The sequence below is a fragment of the Podarcis filfolensis genome, assembly GCF_964270895.1.
Source record: "Podarcis filfolensis genome assembly, chromosome: 1".
Lineage (NCBI taxonomy): Eukaryota > Metazoa > Chordata > Lepidosauria > Squamata > Lacertidae > Podarcis > Podarcis filfolensis.
The window spans coordinates 52,962,105-52,979,998 of NC_139604.1; the positions used below are offsets into that span (position 1 = coordinate 52,962,105).

Below are 17,894 nucleotides of genomic sequence, written 5' to 3' on the forward strand. Positions count from 1 at the left end.
AATACATAAAAGACTGCACAAAAAGACCAGGAATGGCAAGAGGGAGTTGGGTGAGAACAAGATAATTTTTCAGTGTGGAGCAGATGAGGTTCCTGAGGTCCTCTTAGGAACTAGAGGTACATAAAGATGTTGGCTGTCTTGGGGCAGTGAAATGGATATCTCTAAGTGAAGTTGTGGTGGTGAAAGGAGCTCATAGCTTAAGATATATATGGGCAGGGAGACCAGGACTTTGGGTATATAAAGGTCAGGAAAATGGGGGTACGGAAGCAGGGAAATAGATGAGCAGGGATTTGTTGCTGTGGACACAACAGGAATAAATGATGTGAAAGGCATATTTTCATTTTGGTCAAGCTCTGAGCTACAATAAACTTTAGCCAAAGAAAGCTGGCCACTGTCCTGTAGTTCCTTTAACATCCACATTATTTCTTCAGCCACCCTAATGATGAAAAGGAGGTATTCTTTCCCCGGAACCAATCCAACTCCAGCATGAACTCTATGGTAGGAAACCACCATCACCACCACAACCATGCAGTTGACACATGCATGCCATTGATGGGAGAAGAGCGCATTGAGATGACAGAGCCCAGAATCCATGACCCTGATTATAGAGAGGTGAGTGAGCAACAGGCATGGAGAGCTGAATTGTTCTGAAAAGGACCGTATTTTTCCGTGTATAACACACCCCCATGTATTAGACGCTCCCTATTTTGGGGGACTTAAAATTAAGAAAATGGGGGAGAGATTGCCCCCGTGTATAAGACTACCCCCCTTTTAAACATTTTTTAAGTAAAAAAAACCCCTAGTCTTATACACAGAAAAGTATGATAAGTAGAGTGAAATCTCTGTGTGAGCTAAAGAAAACACTGAGACCTTCATTACTAACTGGGCCTTGCTAAGAAATAATGAATTCAAAGCAAGTTGCAGAGATTTCAATGTTTTCCACAGCTTACTTTATTTCTGCTGGTCACAGGGAAGGAACAAGGAAAAGTAAGAGAAGTGGCATTGGTCAAGAGGTGGGGGGAAATACTTGTGGGAGTCATTGGCCTAAAGGCTTAGGAACTCTCTGAATTTTCTTCATTTTTATTACGATGCATATATATCTCTTGATTGTAAAAAACAACAACTTCAAAGCAAGCAACCAAGCAAGCAAGCAAGCAAGCAAGCGAGTGAATGAATGTTATAGCATACGTATGCCAAGACAATCAATTTCTAAATTTGCCTTAAATGAGCATTTAGAATCACAGAGAGCAGCAGGAAAACTATTGGACTTCAGTAACCAGAATGCAGCCTGTCTTTTTATGGCCCTTTCATTTAGAGAGCCAAGTGGCACTCCAACAGTGTGGGGGGTAAATGTTTTCATAGGCAGCCCTGGCTAATGAGAACCTTTGTTGTTGAGACAGAAAAACATGCACCTTCACAGCTCTGAGGGACATCGTCACAAATATCTCAAGCTGATGGAGAAGATTCCCGATGATGCAGAGGCTACTGTAGTGCTTGTTGGTAAGGAGTCCTGAGCCAAAATCTAGTACTGAGGCCTTGAGCAGGCTTTCATCAGGAGACCTGTGGTTTTAACAACAGTAACATCCTTCCTTTTGCTGGCATTATCTCATGGGGAGTTCAGGGGTTCGATGCTGCTGCTACACTGGTGGAGCAGCCATCTTAACCTATACTCTCTCAGGCCAGGTGGAGAGGGGTTCAAACCCCACCATGGGGTAGGAGAAGTACCGGTAATATGGCTCCACTCACCTTTCATATGCCTGGCTGAAAACTGTCTTGGCAAAGGCAAAAAAATGTATTGGCCAGCATATTTGAAGTTTTCTGCTGCTGTGCTTGTCGTGACAGCAGCATCTTTTGCATTTTGCCAGTATAATCGAGCTTCTGTCAGGTACTATAGCCCCTCAGTTACAGCAACTCAAGTATAGGATTGCTTGTAAACCTGCTCAGAACTTCTAGGTCAGTCAGAGGTTCTTGATAGTGAAAAGACAATTCTCTAGTAGGTTCTGCTTAGCTGTGGTATGGATGGAGGGAACTCCAGAGAAGCTTCTGAATTTGGCCCTTGGCTTTGTTGAGGTGGCTTCAGAATTAGATCAAGATCACCTCATTAATGGAGATGTCATTTTTCAGCTGCAGTCTTCCCCACTTCTGCAAAAATAGGGACTGGGGCAGTAACCTCAAACTCTGCATACTCAGATGTTGCATCCTGTGTTACTCACACTGCCCACTGTTAGCAGGTGTTGTAGAGAGGGCACTGCCAGGTGGTACTTGCAGCTAAGGGCTCATCCACATCTCTGTTTGCCCCACCACTTTCTCCTGGGAAAACCCACAGCTTACCTCCGAATTGGACCAAAAGGAAATCGGGTTTTCTGCAGACTGCTGTTTGTTCCAGTTCAGCCGTAAAAAGCATATTTTCCAGGGGAAAGCTGTGGGGCAAATGCAAAACCACTTGCAACCATGCCTAGAAAGCACGGGACAAGGGGAAGTGTGGACATGCCCTAAGTGTGTTCATATGTGTCATTTTGCCAAGTCTCCCTAAACCTGGAGAATGCTTCCTGATCTCAGAAGCTTGTTGCTTCCACACTGATCATCATGGTCTTATGCTTCCCTTCCTGATAGGTTGTGTTCAGTTCCTTGAGCAACCAACAATGGCTTTTGTCCGTTTGAATGAGGCTGTGTTCTTGGAGTCAGTCCTGGAAGTCCCAATCCCTGTTCGCTTCATCTTTGTCTTGCTGGGGCCAAGCCAGTCCAACATGGACTACCATGAGATCGGACGTTCCATCTCCACTCTCATGTCAGACAAGGTGAGGAGGAGCTGAGTGTTGGTTCAGGCTGGAGAAGACACAAGAAGGGTAGCAGCAAAGGTGCTGAAAGATGCATTAGAAAGGGAACAGCATGAAGATGCAGCACAATGCCAAGGGAGCACAAGTCAGGAAGGGTTTGTAGACTTGTTCCATGCCTATTAAGCACAGGTCTGAGTGGTTTTCTGCTTGTTACGCTCCTTTCCCAGGGAAAGCCCACTCTTTAGTGCTAAACTGGAGCAAATGTCAATCAGGAAAACACCCGAATTGCTATTTGCTCTGATTGAGTAGTTTTCTGGAGGACAGGGAGGGCGGGGAAGCAGCAGGACAAAAGGAAGCATGGATAAGCATGGTGGGGAAGGCTGGGAGGCAGGGGGTGTTTGCTCCCCTCTGGCATCACCTTTGTCAGCCAATTGATCCAGTATTTCTGCACCACAGACTGCTCTGTGTATGAACCCTCTTCCCTTTGCCTCCAGCCATTTTCCTCCTTTGGTTGAATACTCTGCTAATGATTTATGCATGCCCACACGCCCCCTGACTTGCCAGCATGGGGGAACTGTAAATATGCATGGGCTGTGCAGTCTGCACAGAGGAAGAAATGCTCCCTTGGAAGGACTTCTGATGCACATTAAAGCATAGAACCCAGGGAAGAGGAATGTGTTGGGTGGACATGCCCTTTCAGATGCCCCAAATAGCTCAACTGGTGCATTTCTTTACCATGCTGTCCAAACACACTCCTCTAAATATCAAACATTTTTCTGAAGGCTCTTCCCCACTTGCTAGAAGTTGTTTTTATTTGCTTTGAAATACTCTGTCCTGAATTGGCTTCTGAAGAAGGTATGCTAGCAAGCTGACCATAGCAACTTCCTTAAAAAAACACGTTATTGCAATTTTTAATCTTACAGTGCATCCCACTGTTCATAGGATAGAATAGGTGCAAGTCAAACACATTCAACAATATTTCACACTTGGATAAATTGTTAGTGAGAGAATAGAAGGGAAATTATATACTTTTGTGCATAGACAACCAAGAAAAAAATACATGGATATCCACTGAATAATATATATATATATATATATATATATATATATATATATATATATATATGGGATGCGGGTGGCTCTGTAGGTTAAACCACAGAGCCTAGGGCTTGCCGATCAGAAGGTTGGCAGTTCGAATCCCCGTGACGGGGTGAGCTCCCATTGCTCAGTCCCTGCTCCTGCCAACCTAGCAGCTTAAAAGCATGAAGTACAAGTAGATAAATAGGTACAGCTCTGGCGGGAAGGTAAACGGCATTTCTGTGCACCGCTCTGGTTTGCCAGAAGTGGCTTAGTCATGCTGGCCACATGACCCGGAAGCTGTATGCCGGCTTCCTCGGTCAGTAAAATGAGATGAGCGCTGCAACCCCAGAGTCACCCACGACTGGACCCAACGGTCATATATATATGACACCCCAACAATCTCCCCCAAAAGGCAAAATAGTGATGGTGATATGCCAGGACAGGAATCAAATGAACAGGGATAGGTGGAGCATAAGCTGTTCCCATGACACTGAATTAATACAGCTGTCAATCTGAACTGAGAAGAGAGTTACAGGGTCCTTCGATGACACTGAGATAACATTGGCTTTGAAAGTAGATTGATGAGCTCGTCTTGGGTCTGAGACAGCATCACCAGGCAATGTTATACTGGAGGACAGAGGATAAGTGATGGGCTGCTCTCTGCCTAACTGACCATCTTCCCTTGTTGGCTGACAGCATTTCCATGAAGCTGCTTACATGGCAGATGACCGCCAGGACCTGCTCAATGCCATCAATGAGTTCCTTGACTGTAGCATTGTCATCCCTCCATCAGAAGTGGAGGGGAAGGATTTGCTCAAGTCAATTGCCACCTTCCAGAAAGAGCTGCTGAGGAAGAGGAAAGAGCGGGACCAGAAGAAGTCCATCAAAGAAGGGAATGTTCAGGAAGCCAAAGGTCTCTTCTCTCCTTGCCTTTTGTACCTTGCCATTCTGCTTCATGGCCTGGGTAGGGTGGGTGAGGAAGGATTAGCACAGACACAGCACAATTTCGTTGATGCTGAGGGAGGGGGCACTTTCTGAAAGTTGGAGTAGGCAGGGATGAGGAACCTGCATCCGCCCTGTCTAGGGATGCTGGAGGCTGGCACTGGGTGTGAAGGTATCTTGCGTCTACTTCCCTCTCCCTTCCCCTCACCCCCACCATGCTGTTCATGTCTTTCCAGAGATCTGTGAGGTAAAAGCTGAGGAGGAGGAAGAAGGCGAGGAGGAGGATGACCCTCTGAAGCGCACTGGCATTGTCTTTGGTGGTTTGGTGCGGGACATAAAGCGCAGGTACCCCAAGTATCTGAGTGACCTCAAAGATGCCCTGCACAGCCAGTGCCTCGCAGCTGTGCTATTCATCTACTTCGCTGCTCTCTCCCCCGCCATCACCTTTGGGGGACTGCTAGGTAATGAGTCCACCCTCCTCTTCCTTCCTCACCTCCCCTACCCCACCCTAGTTCCTTGCTCAAGCTGGTTCCTGTTCAGCTAGGCTGCCCAAGAGATCGAGCACATTAGTTTAATTTTTGCCTGTGCTTATACTGGCTAAGTGGCTTGGATTGGTTCATCTGTGCCTGTGCCCTTGCTGGGCAAGTGGGTGGGCTCAGTTGGCTCTTGCTATGTTCAGATGGGTTTGGCTCTGTCCCATTGCACTCTTGCCTGGCTCTGGGGCTTTCCAGTCTATGCATGTTCCTTTCCTGTTCTCTATGGTAACAATAAAAGCATTTTACTACTCTTAATAGTCACTCCCCAATATTGCTAATTTGCACGCAACCCAGAGTCCTAAATTGGATGGGCAGAGGCCAATGTAGGACAGGAGAGGGTCTCAACAAATCTCTGCAGAGAAACATCAGTAAGGATCAAAATGGCCTCATGTAACCCAGCAAAATGCTGGGGGCCAAGGCTTGCATGTGGACATTGTGCTCATATCCCTGAAAGCAAAAAACAGTGCACAGGCACTAGCCCTTAACCATCTGGGGTTAGGAGAAAGAATTTGTTTAATGGTGAGAAGAATTGTCCCTTTGTTATTGAACAGATTGGGGATATTTTAAGCCCAATTACCCACAATCCATTCTTCTATACGTGTTCATGGGCACCAATGTATTTATTACTTCTTAAGCACTTGATGCAACAATATTGCTAAAGCAAAGTAGGTCTGATTTTGATCAGTTCCTGGATGGGGGACTCTGCTTGCGAATCCTATGTATCTTGCCTTAAGTTCCATTATGGAAGAAAGGTGGGATATAAATGTAAAGAAATAAATGATTTTTTAAAGATGTCATATAATATAAAAATAATAATAACTGTAACAGCGTCATATATCCATTGACTTACATTCTGCACTTTTCTCTCATATTAGAGGTAGATGCAGACATCAGTTTACCCTGCTCCAACAGGGTGGGTACCATTCTCCCTAGGACACTTACTCTTCAGAAAACTCAGTTCCTTTCCCCCCATGTTTATGGGTAGGGACCAGTGCAAACACTTCCAAGAAGGTAACTGAAATAAGCAGAGGATTCAAAATCTCTGCAGCTAGAATATATCTCCCATCACTTGCTGGACTCTCTAACAAGGGTGTATTTCTGTACAGCAATGCATTCTGTGATGGAAATTATCTGTTAGAATTTAATATGAGGGAATTTGCTCATGTTGAGGTTCCTTGGCCTAACTGTTCCACAAAATTATCCAACAGTAGCGTATCTGTGCATGGAGGGACTCATTGGCAGTGGCAATTGAGAGAAAAGGCTATGAGTTTTCTCCTGTGGTGAGCCCCACCCACCAGGGGGATCTGGGCACATGTTTCTGTCTGCCACTCTGCAGTTTGTCCCAGAGACATTGCTCTTTCTCTACAGGTGAGAAGACAGACGGTCTCATGGGCGTTTCGGAGTTGATCATCTCCACCTCAGTGCTGGGCATGCTCTTTTCTCTGCTGAGTGCCCAGCCTCTCCTTGTCATTGGCTTCTCAGGGCCTCTGCTGGTCTTTGAAGAAGCTTTTTACAAGGTATCTGTAAACTGGTGTCTTCCTTGGTTCTACATTGCCACTTTCACATGCAGATGTCCCACATACTGCAAGCTGCTGTGCACTGCTTATGAAGTGCCCATATAGGACACTATAAGGCTTAAATCTGGCCTAATTCACACATTACTTGAGTGGTGAGGGTGTCACCAAAATTCCAAATGACATGGGGGCAGAACTGTGTGGGAAACTGTTTTCGTTAACTTATTTTCACCTATATGGATGGGGTTTTAACTACCGCAGTGGAATCACCTAAAAATGAGAGGTTTGTGTTCCCATGTACATGGGAGTCGCTGTACACAAATGGATTTATTTCCTGCTTACATGCTGATCCCACACTGCTTAGGTAATAACATAATTTAGTGACTTCAAGGCTGGAATTGACTCCATGCTGAGAGGTGACTCCTCTCAAATAATCCCCATCATCTTCTGCACCCTCTCAAATCATCACAATAATCTTCTGCAGCCTGTGAATAGGGCTATTTGGTTTATTAAACAATGTGCCTACATTATCCTTGTTGAGGAAATGCTATGCCCATACCAGAGAGCACCACTGCACAGGGTAGGAGCATGTGCTCTCAGTTTAATGATACAGAATGCATGCATTGCTTTAACCAAGGAGGCCCAACTGCCTCAATCTGTCATGGTGGGCTGAAAGAGTAGTTATTGGCCAACACTGCTGCTATTTCTGTTGCTTTGGGCATTTCTGATCTTTGCTTGCATGGGAATTTGCCCACAGAGTGTCCCTGAGTTACCTCAAGAGGGTTTGGCAATTATGGTGGGGCAAGACTCGAGCACAAATTTCAAAAGTGTTTGGTGATGGGTATGCAGTACAGTGTTTATGGTGGATAATACTCAAATGTGCCTCAAAATAGCCTGCTAACGATTTGGTAGCGCAAGACACTGGATGCTGATGACCATGTAACTGAACAGAGGATGAAGCCTGATGATTTCCTTTTCTTGCTGGGTTGTTTGGCACCTCCCCTCCATCAAACCAGGAGGGGTTTATAATGCCTCAACTGCAGGCTTGCATACTTCCCAGAGGGGTTGCGCTAAAACTCTATTTGTGTTGCCCTCCTGGGGCTGCAAACACAGTGAGCTTGTCAAATACATAACAGTCTGCAAAGTTTAGCAGGCCACATGTTGTGCAGACTTGCTTTTCAAAATGAGCCAAGGTGCAAAGAATGGAAGGGAAACATGCTCAGGCCAGTTCCCTTATTTCTGTCACCTCTGTTTCTTTTTTTGGCAGTTCTGCCAGAGCCAGGGCATCGAGTATCTGACAGGCCGGGTATGGATTGGCCTCTGGCTTATTGTCTTCATTTTCATCATTGTGGCCGCTGAGGGCAGCTTCCTGGTGCGATACATCTCCCCCTTTACCCAGGAGATCTTTGCCTTCCTTATCTCCCTCATCTTTATTTATGAAACATTCTACAAACTTTACAAGGTGAGCTTTAGATCTGGATCTGCCTGGCTGGCCTGCTGGTATCAACTCTGTGCCAGCATTATGAGACAAACTGTGGGTTATTGATGACTTCTCGCACACCACCCTTAAGTAGGAAGATTAACAACTCTTCCGTCTTTCATGGCTGTCTGTAAGTGTCCTCTTTTCTGACACTATATTCCCAGGTATTTACAGAGCACCCACTACTGAGGTTCTACCCGCCAAATCTTCCAAGAGATCTAAATGACAGCACATTGCCTCCTGATTCCATGGCTCTTGACGCTCAGATGCAGCCAAACACTGCCCTGCTGTCCCTCATCCTCATGTTGGGAACCTTCTTCATTGCCTTCTTCATGCGCAAGTTTAAGAACAGCCGTTTCCTAGGAGGAAAGGTGAGGCTAAGGCCTAAATAGCAAGAAGTGTGGTGGCAATTCCCCATACAAACATCTAGCCTTTCCATTCTACATGTTCACTGAAGCAGGGTTTTTTCCCCTGTACTAAGAGCAATAATAGGTGGAGATATTGTTCTGATCCCCTTCCATGCATAGCTTTTTATGAAGAGAGCCTGGCTCTAGTCAATACCACGGAGGCCAAAGGTACCTTACTTCCCCCAGGATGCTGAAGTTCAACCACAGAAATGCAGAGGCTCAGCCGGGTACTCCACAGGGTACCTTTCCTCAACAAAGTGCTCTTCAGATGTTTTGGACTCCAACTCTTACCAGCCTTGGACTCCATGGCAAATAGTAAATGATGTTGGTAGTTCTAGCCCAAAACATATGGAGGGCACCAAGTTGGGGAAGGCTGCTCTGGGGCATGCCCAAATGTTATCAAGATACCATTTTGAATCTGGCTGGCATCCCCATATGATTGACATATAAGGTGGCCAGGGACTGGCAGTGTAGTGGTGAAGAGAAGGGTCAGACATCTTAGCATCACCTTTAGGAATTTTATTCTACTATACCAAACCTCATCACAAAGCATTTTCAGGCAGAGTCATATAGTGAGAAATTCTTCAGTGGATGAAAGACCAGATAGGGTCTTTTGGGCTCAGCGCCCAGCAACATCTCCAGCATGCCCTGTGCTTACTTTCATCTCCTGTGCTTGGTCTGTAGGCCCGGCGAATCATTGGAGATTTTGGAATCCCTATCTCTATCCTTGTCATGGTTCTGGTGGACTATACTATCACTGATACATATACCCAGGTAGGTACTGCCTGTTCCAACTCTTCACCACCCAGTGGGTATGAGGACATGTGTTTTTCAAGGAGTTTGGACTTTAATCTGAGACTTCCATTGTCTATGTGGGTGCCAGCATCTGTGTCTTCTCGATCAGTGTAAATTTCACATGAAAGCAAGATTTCTAAAAAGGAAACAAATCCAGTTCAGGCCATTCCGTGAGTTACATTGTTGAATGTGTCCCTGTTACCTCTAGCTGGATTGTCTGTGGAATGTATAGTCACCTAAGGACAGAATGCATGTCTGGCTGGGCTTCCAAATAGTGTCAGATGCTATATTGGCCTAGGGTGTTCAGGTTGGCTGTGGTGGCTGTGCTGAGAGAGGCATACATGCCTTTAGTGTGCATACAAGCTGTAGTTTGGAATTGCTATCTACAACTAGTAGTTTTATCATGTTAGGCTGGGATTCCTTCTAATCTGCAGTAACTTCAAAATGGGGCTGTGTTTAGGACCATCAGTCTTTGTTGAGGACCACCAAGAAAAGATGCAAAATCTGCCATGTGAAAACTTCTGTGATCCCTGATCAGTGTTCTAAACTAGAAGTGGAGCAAGGGAAGTGGGATACAGTGGTACCTCGGGTTACAGATGCTTCAGGTTACAGACTCTGCTAACCCAGAAATAGTACCTCAGGTTAAGAACTTTGCTTCAGGATGAGAACAGAAATCATGCGGTGGCGGCACGGCAGCAGTGGGAGGCCCCATTAGCTAAAGTGGTGCCTCAGGTTAAGAACAGATTCGGGTTAAGAACGGACCTCCAGAACGAATGTAAGTTCTTAACCCGAGGTACCACTGTATTACAAAGCAATGTGGATGTTCTGCATCCCAGCCACATTTCCCCATCATTATATACATATAGGGAAGCAGAGCCCACTGCAGACAGTGCACAGGTGTACTACAGCAGCTATGGGAATTGAGCAAGCTCAGTGAATGCATCTGAGACCCATTAACACATACACCCATACGCCAGTACAGGCATGTCCAATTAACATGACTTTGACATAGATGCCAAAATAGAACAGCACATTCCAAGCTTTCTGTGGCATTCCTAATGGAACTGTGACCTACTGGTGAAGGGTGGGTAATAAAGTTCTTGTTGATTATGATATCTATTCCATGCAGAAAACAAGACTGATGTCTTTTCCTCCATGTTGTCACCACAGAAGCTGAATGTTCCCTCAGTACTGTCAGTCACAACCCCCAACAAGCGTGGCTGGTTCATCCATCCCTTAGGAAGCAACCAGGTGTTTCCCATGTGGATGATGTTTGCTTCTGCCATCCCTGCACTTCTGGTCTTCATCCTTATCTTTATGGAAACCCAGATCACCACGTAAGTGCCAGGCCTCCACACTGGGGGCCAGCTCACTCTGTACCTATCACCCTGTGGAAACGCTAAGTAAAATTAAATAATTGCAGCAGCTGTAATTGGAATTGGTGTTGGGTGGGAAGAGAAGTCAGAATCGAGGGGATAGACAGAGTGACCCCTTCTGAGGGGATGTGACAACAGGCTCCTAACTTCATTTGTCCCTGCTGTCTACATTGAACAATAAGGGACTACTGTTTCCATAGCTCCCAGGAGGTCTTTTCTATAGTGGGATGCATATTATTTGTCTTGTATGCTCCCTTTGCTGACCAGATGCCTTGATTCTTCCAAGTCTCCCAATTAGAAAGAGCTGCTGCAAAAAATAATAACATTAAATTCAAAATACCGTGTGCCACTGCTCCCCTTGCTACAGCCAAAATCTGTTACGTTGGTCACTGAAACTCGGGTTTGTTCTGCTCCCCACCCTTCCTATCTCCTTTGCAGCCTAATTGTCAGCAAGAAGGAGCGGAAGTTGATAAAGGGATCGGGCTTCCACCTTGATTTGCTGCTCATTGGTACAATGGGAGGGCTCTGTGCCCTTTTTGGGCTGCCTTGGCTCACGGCTGCCACGGTCCGCTCAGTCACCCACGTCAACGCCCTCACAGTCATGAGCAAGGCCATTGCACCTGGTGAGAAGCCAAAGATTGAGGAAGTGAAGGAGCAGCGTGTGACAGGAGTGCTCATCGCTGGCCTTGTTGGTGAGGTCCACACAGAGGAGCTTGTTCTCTGAGGTGGTTGTGTGCATCTTAGCTCATTTGAGCAACCTGAATTTGTTCTGCAGACATTCATTCCCCTGTGGTGTAGTGACACTCTCTACTTGTGCCATACTGTGGTGGGGGTGGGGTGGAGCTTGTGGGAACATGGCCCCATGAAACTAGTGGACACATACAGTAAAACAGTGAGCCTGCAAATCTCCTTGTTCTTTCTAACCATAGTTCTGTGTCTCTGTGTTAAAGCATCAGGCCTATTCAGTATATATCCAGGGCTGTACATGTGTGTCAATGTCAGGCATTGTCCCGTGTTCTGATCATGAAGTATGGGTGTACCTGTGTGTAGAAAGAGAATGCAACACTGTATCCTGCTCTTCAGGCCTGTCCATCGTGATGGGGAATGTACTACGCAAGATCCCATTGGCTGTGCTGTTTGGGATTTTCCTATATATGGGTGTGACGTCACTGACTGGCATTCAGCTCTATGAGCGGCTCCTCCTTATCTTCATGCCATCCAAGCACCACCCTGATCATGTCTATGTTGTCAAGGTAGGTGCGCTGGGGGAGTGGGGAGTGGTGAAAGGGTGGCAAGTTCAGTGGGTGGCAAGTTGAGATGGGCCTGAAAATAAAGATGGGGAAGGACAGGGGAAAGCCATGCAGTGGCTGGCTTGACTGGCATGGGGAGGAAACCACTCACTGAGTGGTACCAGCACAGCTTTATGATAACCCTTCCATAGAAGGGAATGGAGTATTACACTGAAAGTCTGGTACTTTGACAAGTGCTAAAAAATAGAGCTGCCCAAAGAAGGGTGAATCATCTGGCTGGCTTGCCTTTAGGTGAAGACCTGGAGAATGAACCTGTTCACATGCATCCAGCTAGCCTGCATTGTGCTGCTGTGGGTGGTGAAATCCACTGTGGCATCGCTGGCTTTCCCATTTGTCCTGATCATGACAGTCCCCCTGCGACGATTCCTGCTGCCACGATTCTTCCATGAGAGAGAACTCAAAGCGGTAAGCAAACGCCATTGCCTGATGTCTTAAACTGTTATGGGAGTCCCAGTCCTTATTCAGCCATTGGTCTAAAGTGTATGCATCAGATTTGGTTAAATGGTCAATATCATAACTAAAAAACTTTTCATGGCATCGTGATATAATGTTTGAAGCTGGAGAGCAAAAGACTCTGTTGTCACCTTCTTTACTGTCCTGCAGTACTGTATTGGAGAACCAGTTTTGGGGGCACAAATTGTGAATTTTCCCAGAGACCACCCAAACCTGCCTGTAGACTCATTGTGCTCTGAGGTCTCTGCTCTGAAAAAGAGATGGCCTTGGACCACCTTGTATTTGAATGGCTGCTTAACTCTTTTCTTCTGTCCTTTCCTCCCACTTGCAGCTGGATTCCGAGGATGCAGAACCAAACTTTGATGAAGATGGGCAGGATGAGTACAATGAGCTTCACATGCCTGTGTGAGAAGTTGGCATGTGTCTACTGGCCCTGGTACTCCCTTGGCTTCATGGGATAAGCCTTCTTTCCTTGTGCTTTCCTTGAACAACCACCAACCTGAAGTGGCTTTGAAACGATTGTGGGCCTGGACCAACTGGCAGCTGTGTCATAGCCCTTCAAGCAAGCTCCAGGCCACAAAGGAAGCTTGGGCCAAGCAGCGCAAGAGATGCTGCCTTCTGGACAGAGAGCATGGGGCCAGCACCACCACCCCCCATTTCCCCCAAGCAGAGCTTGCTAGTGTTGGTGCTGTGCCATGCGTAGGCCAGAGTAGGTACCTTAGCCAGCTCTCATTAGCCTCCTCCCCTAAGAAGAGAAGTAGACTGCACTGTTTTGCTAAGGGGAGAAAAGCAGCAGGCCAGCAAAGGAAAAGAGCAGCTAGGTCCTGCCAGAAATGCCAAGCCTGATAGCATTCAGGCAGAGCCAACAGATTCCTGGGGTGGGAGATTTCACATGCACCAACTGGTCTCTCCATGCTGAACCATTGCCATTCAGTCCCATGACTGTGCCCATGAACATTCAACAGCCTGTGGTCCACCTGCCATTCTGAATGATGTTCTTAGCTAAGATTTCCTGCCCACAGAAGACTCTGAACCTCTTCTATTTGAGGAATGGCAGTGATGATTGCTGAAGCCAGTAAACTGCTGGGTGAGTTAGCAAGGGCCTTATGCACCCTGATTTGCTCTCAAGTATAATGCAGGTACTTGTGCAATATCCATGTGCACATGTGTCTCCTTGTGCACGGTGCTGTGCCTGTTCTCACCATCTCTCAGGACAGCCGTAAAGGTTGCCCAAAGAGTAGACAGTCATTTGTGAAGTAGATCTCCACCCCTCAGACAGGAAAAGGAAGTGCAGGTAAAACTTGCCAACATAACCTGGAGACCAGGGAATAGCTAACCTAATGATTGAATGAAGACTATGATCATCTCACGGTCAGGAAATCATCACACAGATTTGACACCACTCTTGTGGCTCACTGCCCTCTTCAGGCCCAGTGGAAAACAGGAACTCCCAACATCAGTGTAGTAGGCAAGCTGCAAAAAGCCACACCAGGTACAAACACTGGCACCTTGGCCTTTGGTATTTGCCTGATCACATAACAGAACCTCTTACCTATTGTACTAGACTTTGTGCTTCAGACTACAACTCCTCCTTCAGTATTTCCAGCTTCATCTTGTTTCTTGCTGTAGCCTCTTCCTCACAGCTCCTGCTCTATTCTCCATCCTCCGCACGGCTATTGCATTTCTCACCTTGTTCTTGCCTTGTAGTGGCCCAGCTTGAGCAAGATTCACTCCCAGATCCAAGTCTCCAGGAGGCCAGCCCCTAGCCTGGCCTTGGCAACTGGAATGGGGATGGCTCTGAGCAGGGCTGAAGTACTCTGCCACTGTGGCATTGAGCCATTGCACTGGATGAGCCCTCTGTAGCACTTGGGGCTTCTCTTCATCCCTTGACATTTCCAAGTTGGTGGCCTCCCAGTCCTAGCTCCTCCTCAGTCCTTCACAACCACTCCCCCAACACCATCATCAGCTGCCTTCTTGTACTCTTAAACCCTGCTATTTTCGTATTTCCCTTCAACTGCCATATAAAGAAAATTCAGATTTTTGTGATAGGACTAAATTTCACAGAAATATACATTTGTTTCAGTCACCGAATCTGATTTTTAGAAACAGAATACTGTGCTCCCTTGTACTTCATTGGTGAATGTCATGTATCTAGTCCTGGGCACTGCACAGGTGGTGTGTTCCATGCAGTTGAGCACATGCACAAACACCATCAGTGCAAGGTTTCGAAGAGCTCCTCTCCCACTGGGCCATCACATGGGGACTCTACACTGTGATGTCCTGTAGCTAAATCTGTTCTTTTAGATTACGTATATGGAATAATGGGGTGTGCAAATGTGCCAGCTGTGACTCCTGCCGTAGTCAGGCATAAAACCATGTGGCTTAAGAGTTTGGCTCATGGAACTACTCCGGGCCATTGCTTGTTCCCTGTCTATAAAATGGAGGCTGTCCCTCCCCACCTACCTCAGGGGCTGCCTGCTGATGGCTGGGTAGTTATGAGGCCAAATGTTTTCCTCTACTCATTCCCAGCTGGCTGCCAGCCTGCCCCACCCATAGACAGTGACCTCCATTGTGCCCTGCATAGCCAGGATTAGGAAACTTGAACTGTTGGGGGCAAAGTCCCTGGTACTCTGCCTGTGCATTACGACTCCTCTGAATGTAATAGAAATGGATATGCACCAATAAACCCTTCACTGGAGCACTGCGCTTGGGTTCTTGTTCTGCGCACCAGAAACAGACAACTCAGGAAGGAATAGCCACTCAAGTAGGATCATAGGAACAAACTGGAGTATGGTAGGCCCTTCCTAGCATGACATGGATACATGTATTCTTAACATAAGGCAACATCATTTGTCAATATGCTGGTCTGAGGCTTCAGAAACATGAGAGATTCCAGCAATACGGCCATGTGGAGGCATAGCTTGCTAACTAGGTCTGTTTCTAGAAAATGCACTTCCCTGTGCACACATCCCTGTTGCTGGAATCTCTCGTGTTTCTGAAGCCACAGTCCAGCATATTAACAAATTGATGTCTGGCTGACAGTGTCTCTTCAGGGTCTCACTATCAAGGCAAAAAGGTCTCACTATTGAGGCAAAAACTAACATCAAATCATCCCTCCACTTAAATTGCACATTTAAAGCTGGATTCCCCCCCTTTACATTGCATAGAGATGCATGTAACAAAGCAAAACAGGCTGTTTGTAAGGAAAGAGAGGGGAAGCACACATCTGGAACCCTGCAAGTGTGTTTGTGGAGCAGCATGAAGGCGGGAGGTCCAGCAGAAAAGAAGTGGGCAAGGGAAGGGTAAAGAGCCCCTCCTCTCCACTCCAAATCATCCTTTCTCAAAGCTGCTTTTCCCTAACAGAAGTAGCCACCCTAGCTTTGTTAAATATGGTTGTAAAGTGCACTTCCACTCTAAACAAGTAGTTTTTCACAGCCTTCATGAATGCCTGCAGGAATAACATTCTGCAGGCAATTTCCCTCCAAACACCTGGGCTGTGCTAGGAATGGCCCTTCTCTGATACCTTCTCAGAAGGAATGAATTCTAGTGAAAATCAGGACTTTCTCAGATGACCTTGGTGGCAGAGACTGGTCAAACAGCTCTCAGGCTATTATCAAGGGCAAATTTAATAACATACAGTTTTACCTCGGCTCCCGAACGCCTTGGGAGTTGAACGTTCCGGCTCCCGAACGATCGAAAACTGGAAGTGAGTGTCCCAGTTTTCGAACATTCTTTGGGAAGCTGAACGTCTGGCGGGGCTTCCAATTGGCTGCAGGAGCTTCTGGAACGGATTCTGTTCGACTTCTGAGGTACGACAGTATTTGTTTTGAAGTTATAACACCGCTTTGCATGTATATAGTGCTTTTCAAGTGATCAAAGCCTTTCCCATACATTACATTGTTACACCTTTTAACAGCCTTGTAAGATGTCAATATGGGACACGGGTGGCGCGGTGGGTTAAACCACAGAGCCTAGGACTCGCCGATCAGAAGGTCAGCGGTTCGAATCCCCGCAACGGGGTGAGCTCCCGTTGCTCGGTCCCTGCTCCTGCCAACCTAGCAGTTCGAAAGCACTCAGTGCAATTAGATAAATAGGTACTGCTCCGGCGGGAAGGTAAACGGCGTTTCCGTGCGCTGCTCTGGTTCGCCAGAAGCAGCTTAGTCATGCTGGCCACATGACCCGGAAGCTGTATGCCGGGCTCCCTTGGCCAATAAAGCGAGATGAGCGCGCAACCCCAGAGTCATCTGCAACTGGACCTAATGGTCAAGGGTAGTTTACCTTAAGATGTCAATAATACCACCTCCATAGTATAGACTGGAAGCTGTAGGGAAGCTGTGGCTCTCCAGAGCATTAATGAGGAACCTGTGGCCTTCTACAATTACAACTTCCACTATCCTTAACCACTGGTCACGCTGGCTGGGGTTAATGAGAGTTGGAGTCTAACAACATCTGGAGAGCCACTTGTTCCCCATCCCTGGACTTGCCTGAAGCTACATACTGTTACTTGGGTGGGATTTGAACCAGGGTTTTCTCTGGTCAAATTCTCAGCTACTGCGCACCAGAACTTTCATTTATTGTACAGTAATGGCAAGGTCTATCTAATTGCAACAGAAAGGGCAGTAGCCTTCTCAGGGTAGTAAAAAGCACTTCTGGCCTCCACCACACTCTTAGAGTTCAAGATGCAGCAGTAGCTGCAGGAGCACCCCAGGTCACAAACTTGAATAGCCTGCGGTGGCTGAACTCCATCAGCAACGTGTGTCTCTGTTTCCCCCCATCATGCAGTCCACTGACTATCATGACTTCAAGTCATGATTGATTTCATCACCACCACAAACTGGTTCTCATTTGGAATTTGGTCAGCTTCCCCATCCAGATTCTGGTTCCTGTTTTGCTTCCCTTTACTTTATCGGAAAACTTCTTGGTGGCTGATACTCTGTCCCTGGGGAAATACTGACTTGTCACCAAGTTCCAGTTCTGCTTTAAAAACAGCTGCATGCGCCAAGCATATGGAAACCCGAACAAGTGAACAAGGAATACTCCATGTCTAGCTACTAACAGTGTGTGTGTGTGTGTGTGTGTGTGTGTGTGTGTGTTAAAAGCAGCATCTCAGCAAAAAAAAAGGTTGCTGACCACAACTGAATGAACCACAGCTCCCCGACTACACTATAGTGGAACAAGGTCCTGTGCTGTGCAAGCAAGAGCTATCCAAACCCCTACAGAAGCT

At 46.7% G+C, this 17,894-nt stretch overlaps 1 protein-coding gene across 5 annotated transcripts in view; it reads left to right on the forward strand.

Moving 5' to 3' along the window:
- SLC4A3 (solute carrier family 4 member 3) overlaps positions 1–15,368 on the forward strand; it is a 44,390-nt gene extending 29,022 nt beyond the window's left edge. For 3 of the 5 annotated variants that reach the window (XM_083590828.1, XM_083590827.1, XM_083590830.1), the window contains 14 exons: positions 432–612; positions 1,401–1,500; positions 2,614–2,798; positions 4,554–4,770; positions 5,036–5,260; positions 6,704–6,852; positions 8,117–8,311; positions 8,494–8,700; positions 9,421–9,510; positions 10,702–10,868; positions 11,346–11,599; positions 11,991–12,160; positions 12,449–12,622; positions 13,002–15,368. In XM_083590828.1, coding sequence (XP_083446954.1) covers positions 432–612; positions 1,401–1,500; positions 2,614–2,798; positions 4,554–4,770; positions 5,036–5,260; positions 6,704–6,852; positions 8,117–8,311; positions 8,494–8,700; positions 9,421–9,510; positions 10,702–10,868; positions 11,346–11,599; positions 11,991–12,160; positions 12,449–12,622; positions 13,002–13,079 — 2,392 coding nt within the window. In that variant the 3' untranslated portion in view covers positions 13,080–15,368. The remainder of the gene's footprint in view (positions 1–431; positions 613–1,400; positions 1,501–2,613; positions 2,799–4,553; positions 4,771–5,035; positions 5,261–6,703; positions 6,853–8,116; positions 8,312–8,493; positions 8,701–9,420; positions 9,511–10,701; positions 10,869–11,345; positions 11,600–11,990; positions 12,161–12,448; positions 12,623–13,001) is intronic. The other 2 variants (XR_014542615.1, XM_083590829.1) reach the window with 2 other exon arrangements.
- The last annotated feature ends 2,526 nt before the right edge of the window (positions 15,369–17,894 follow it).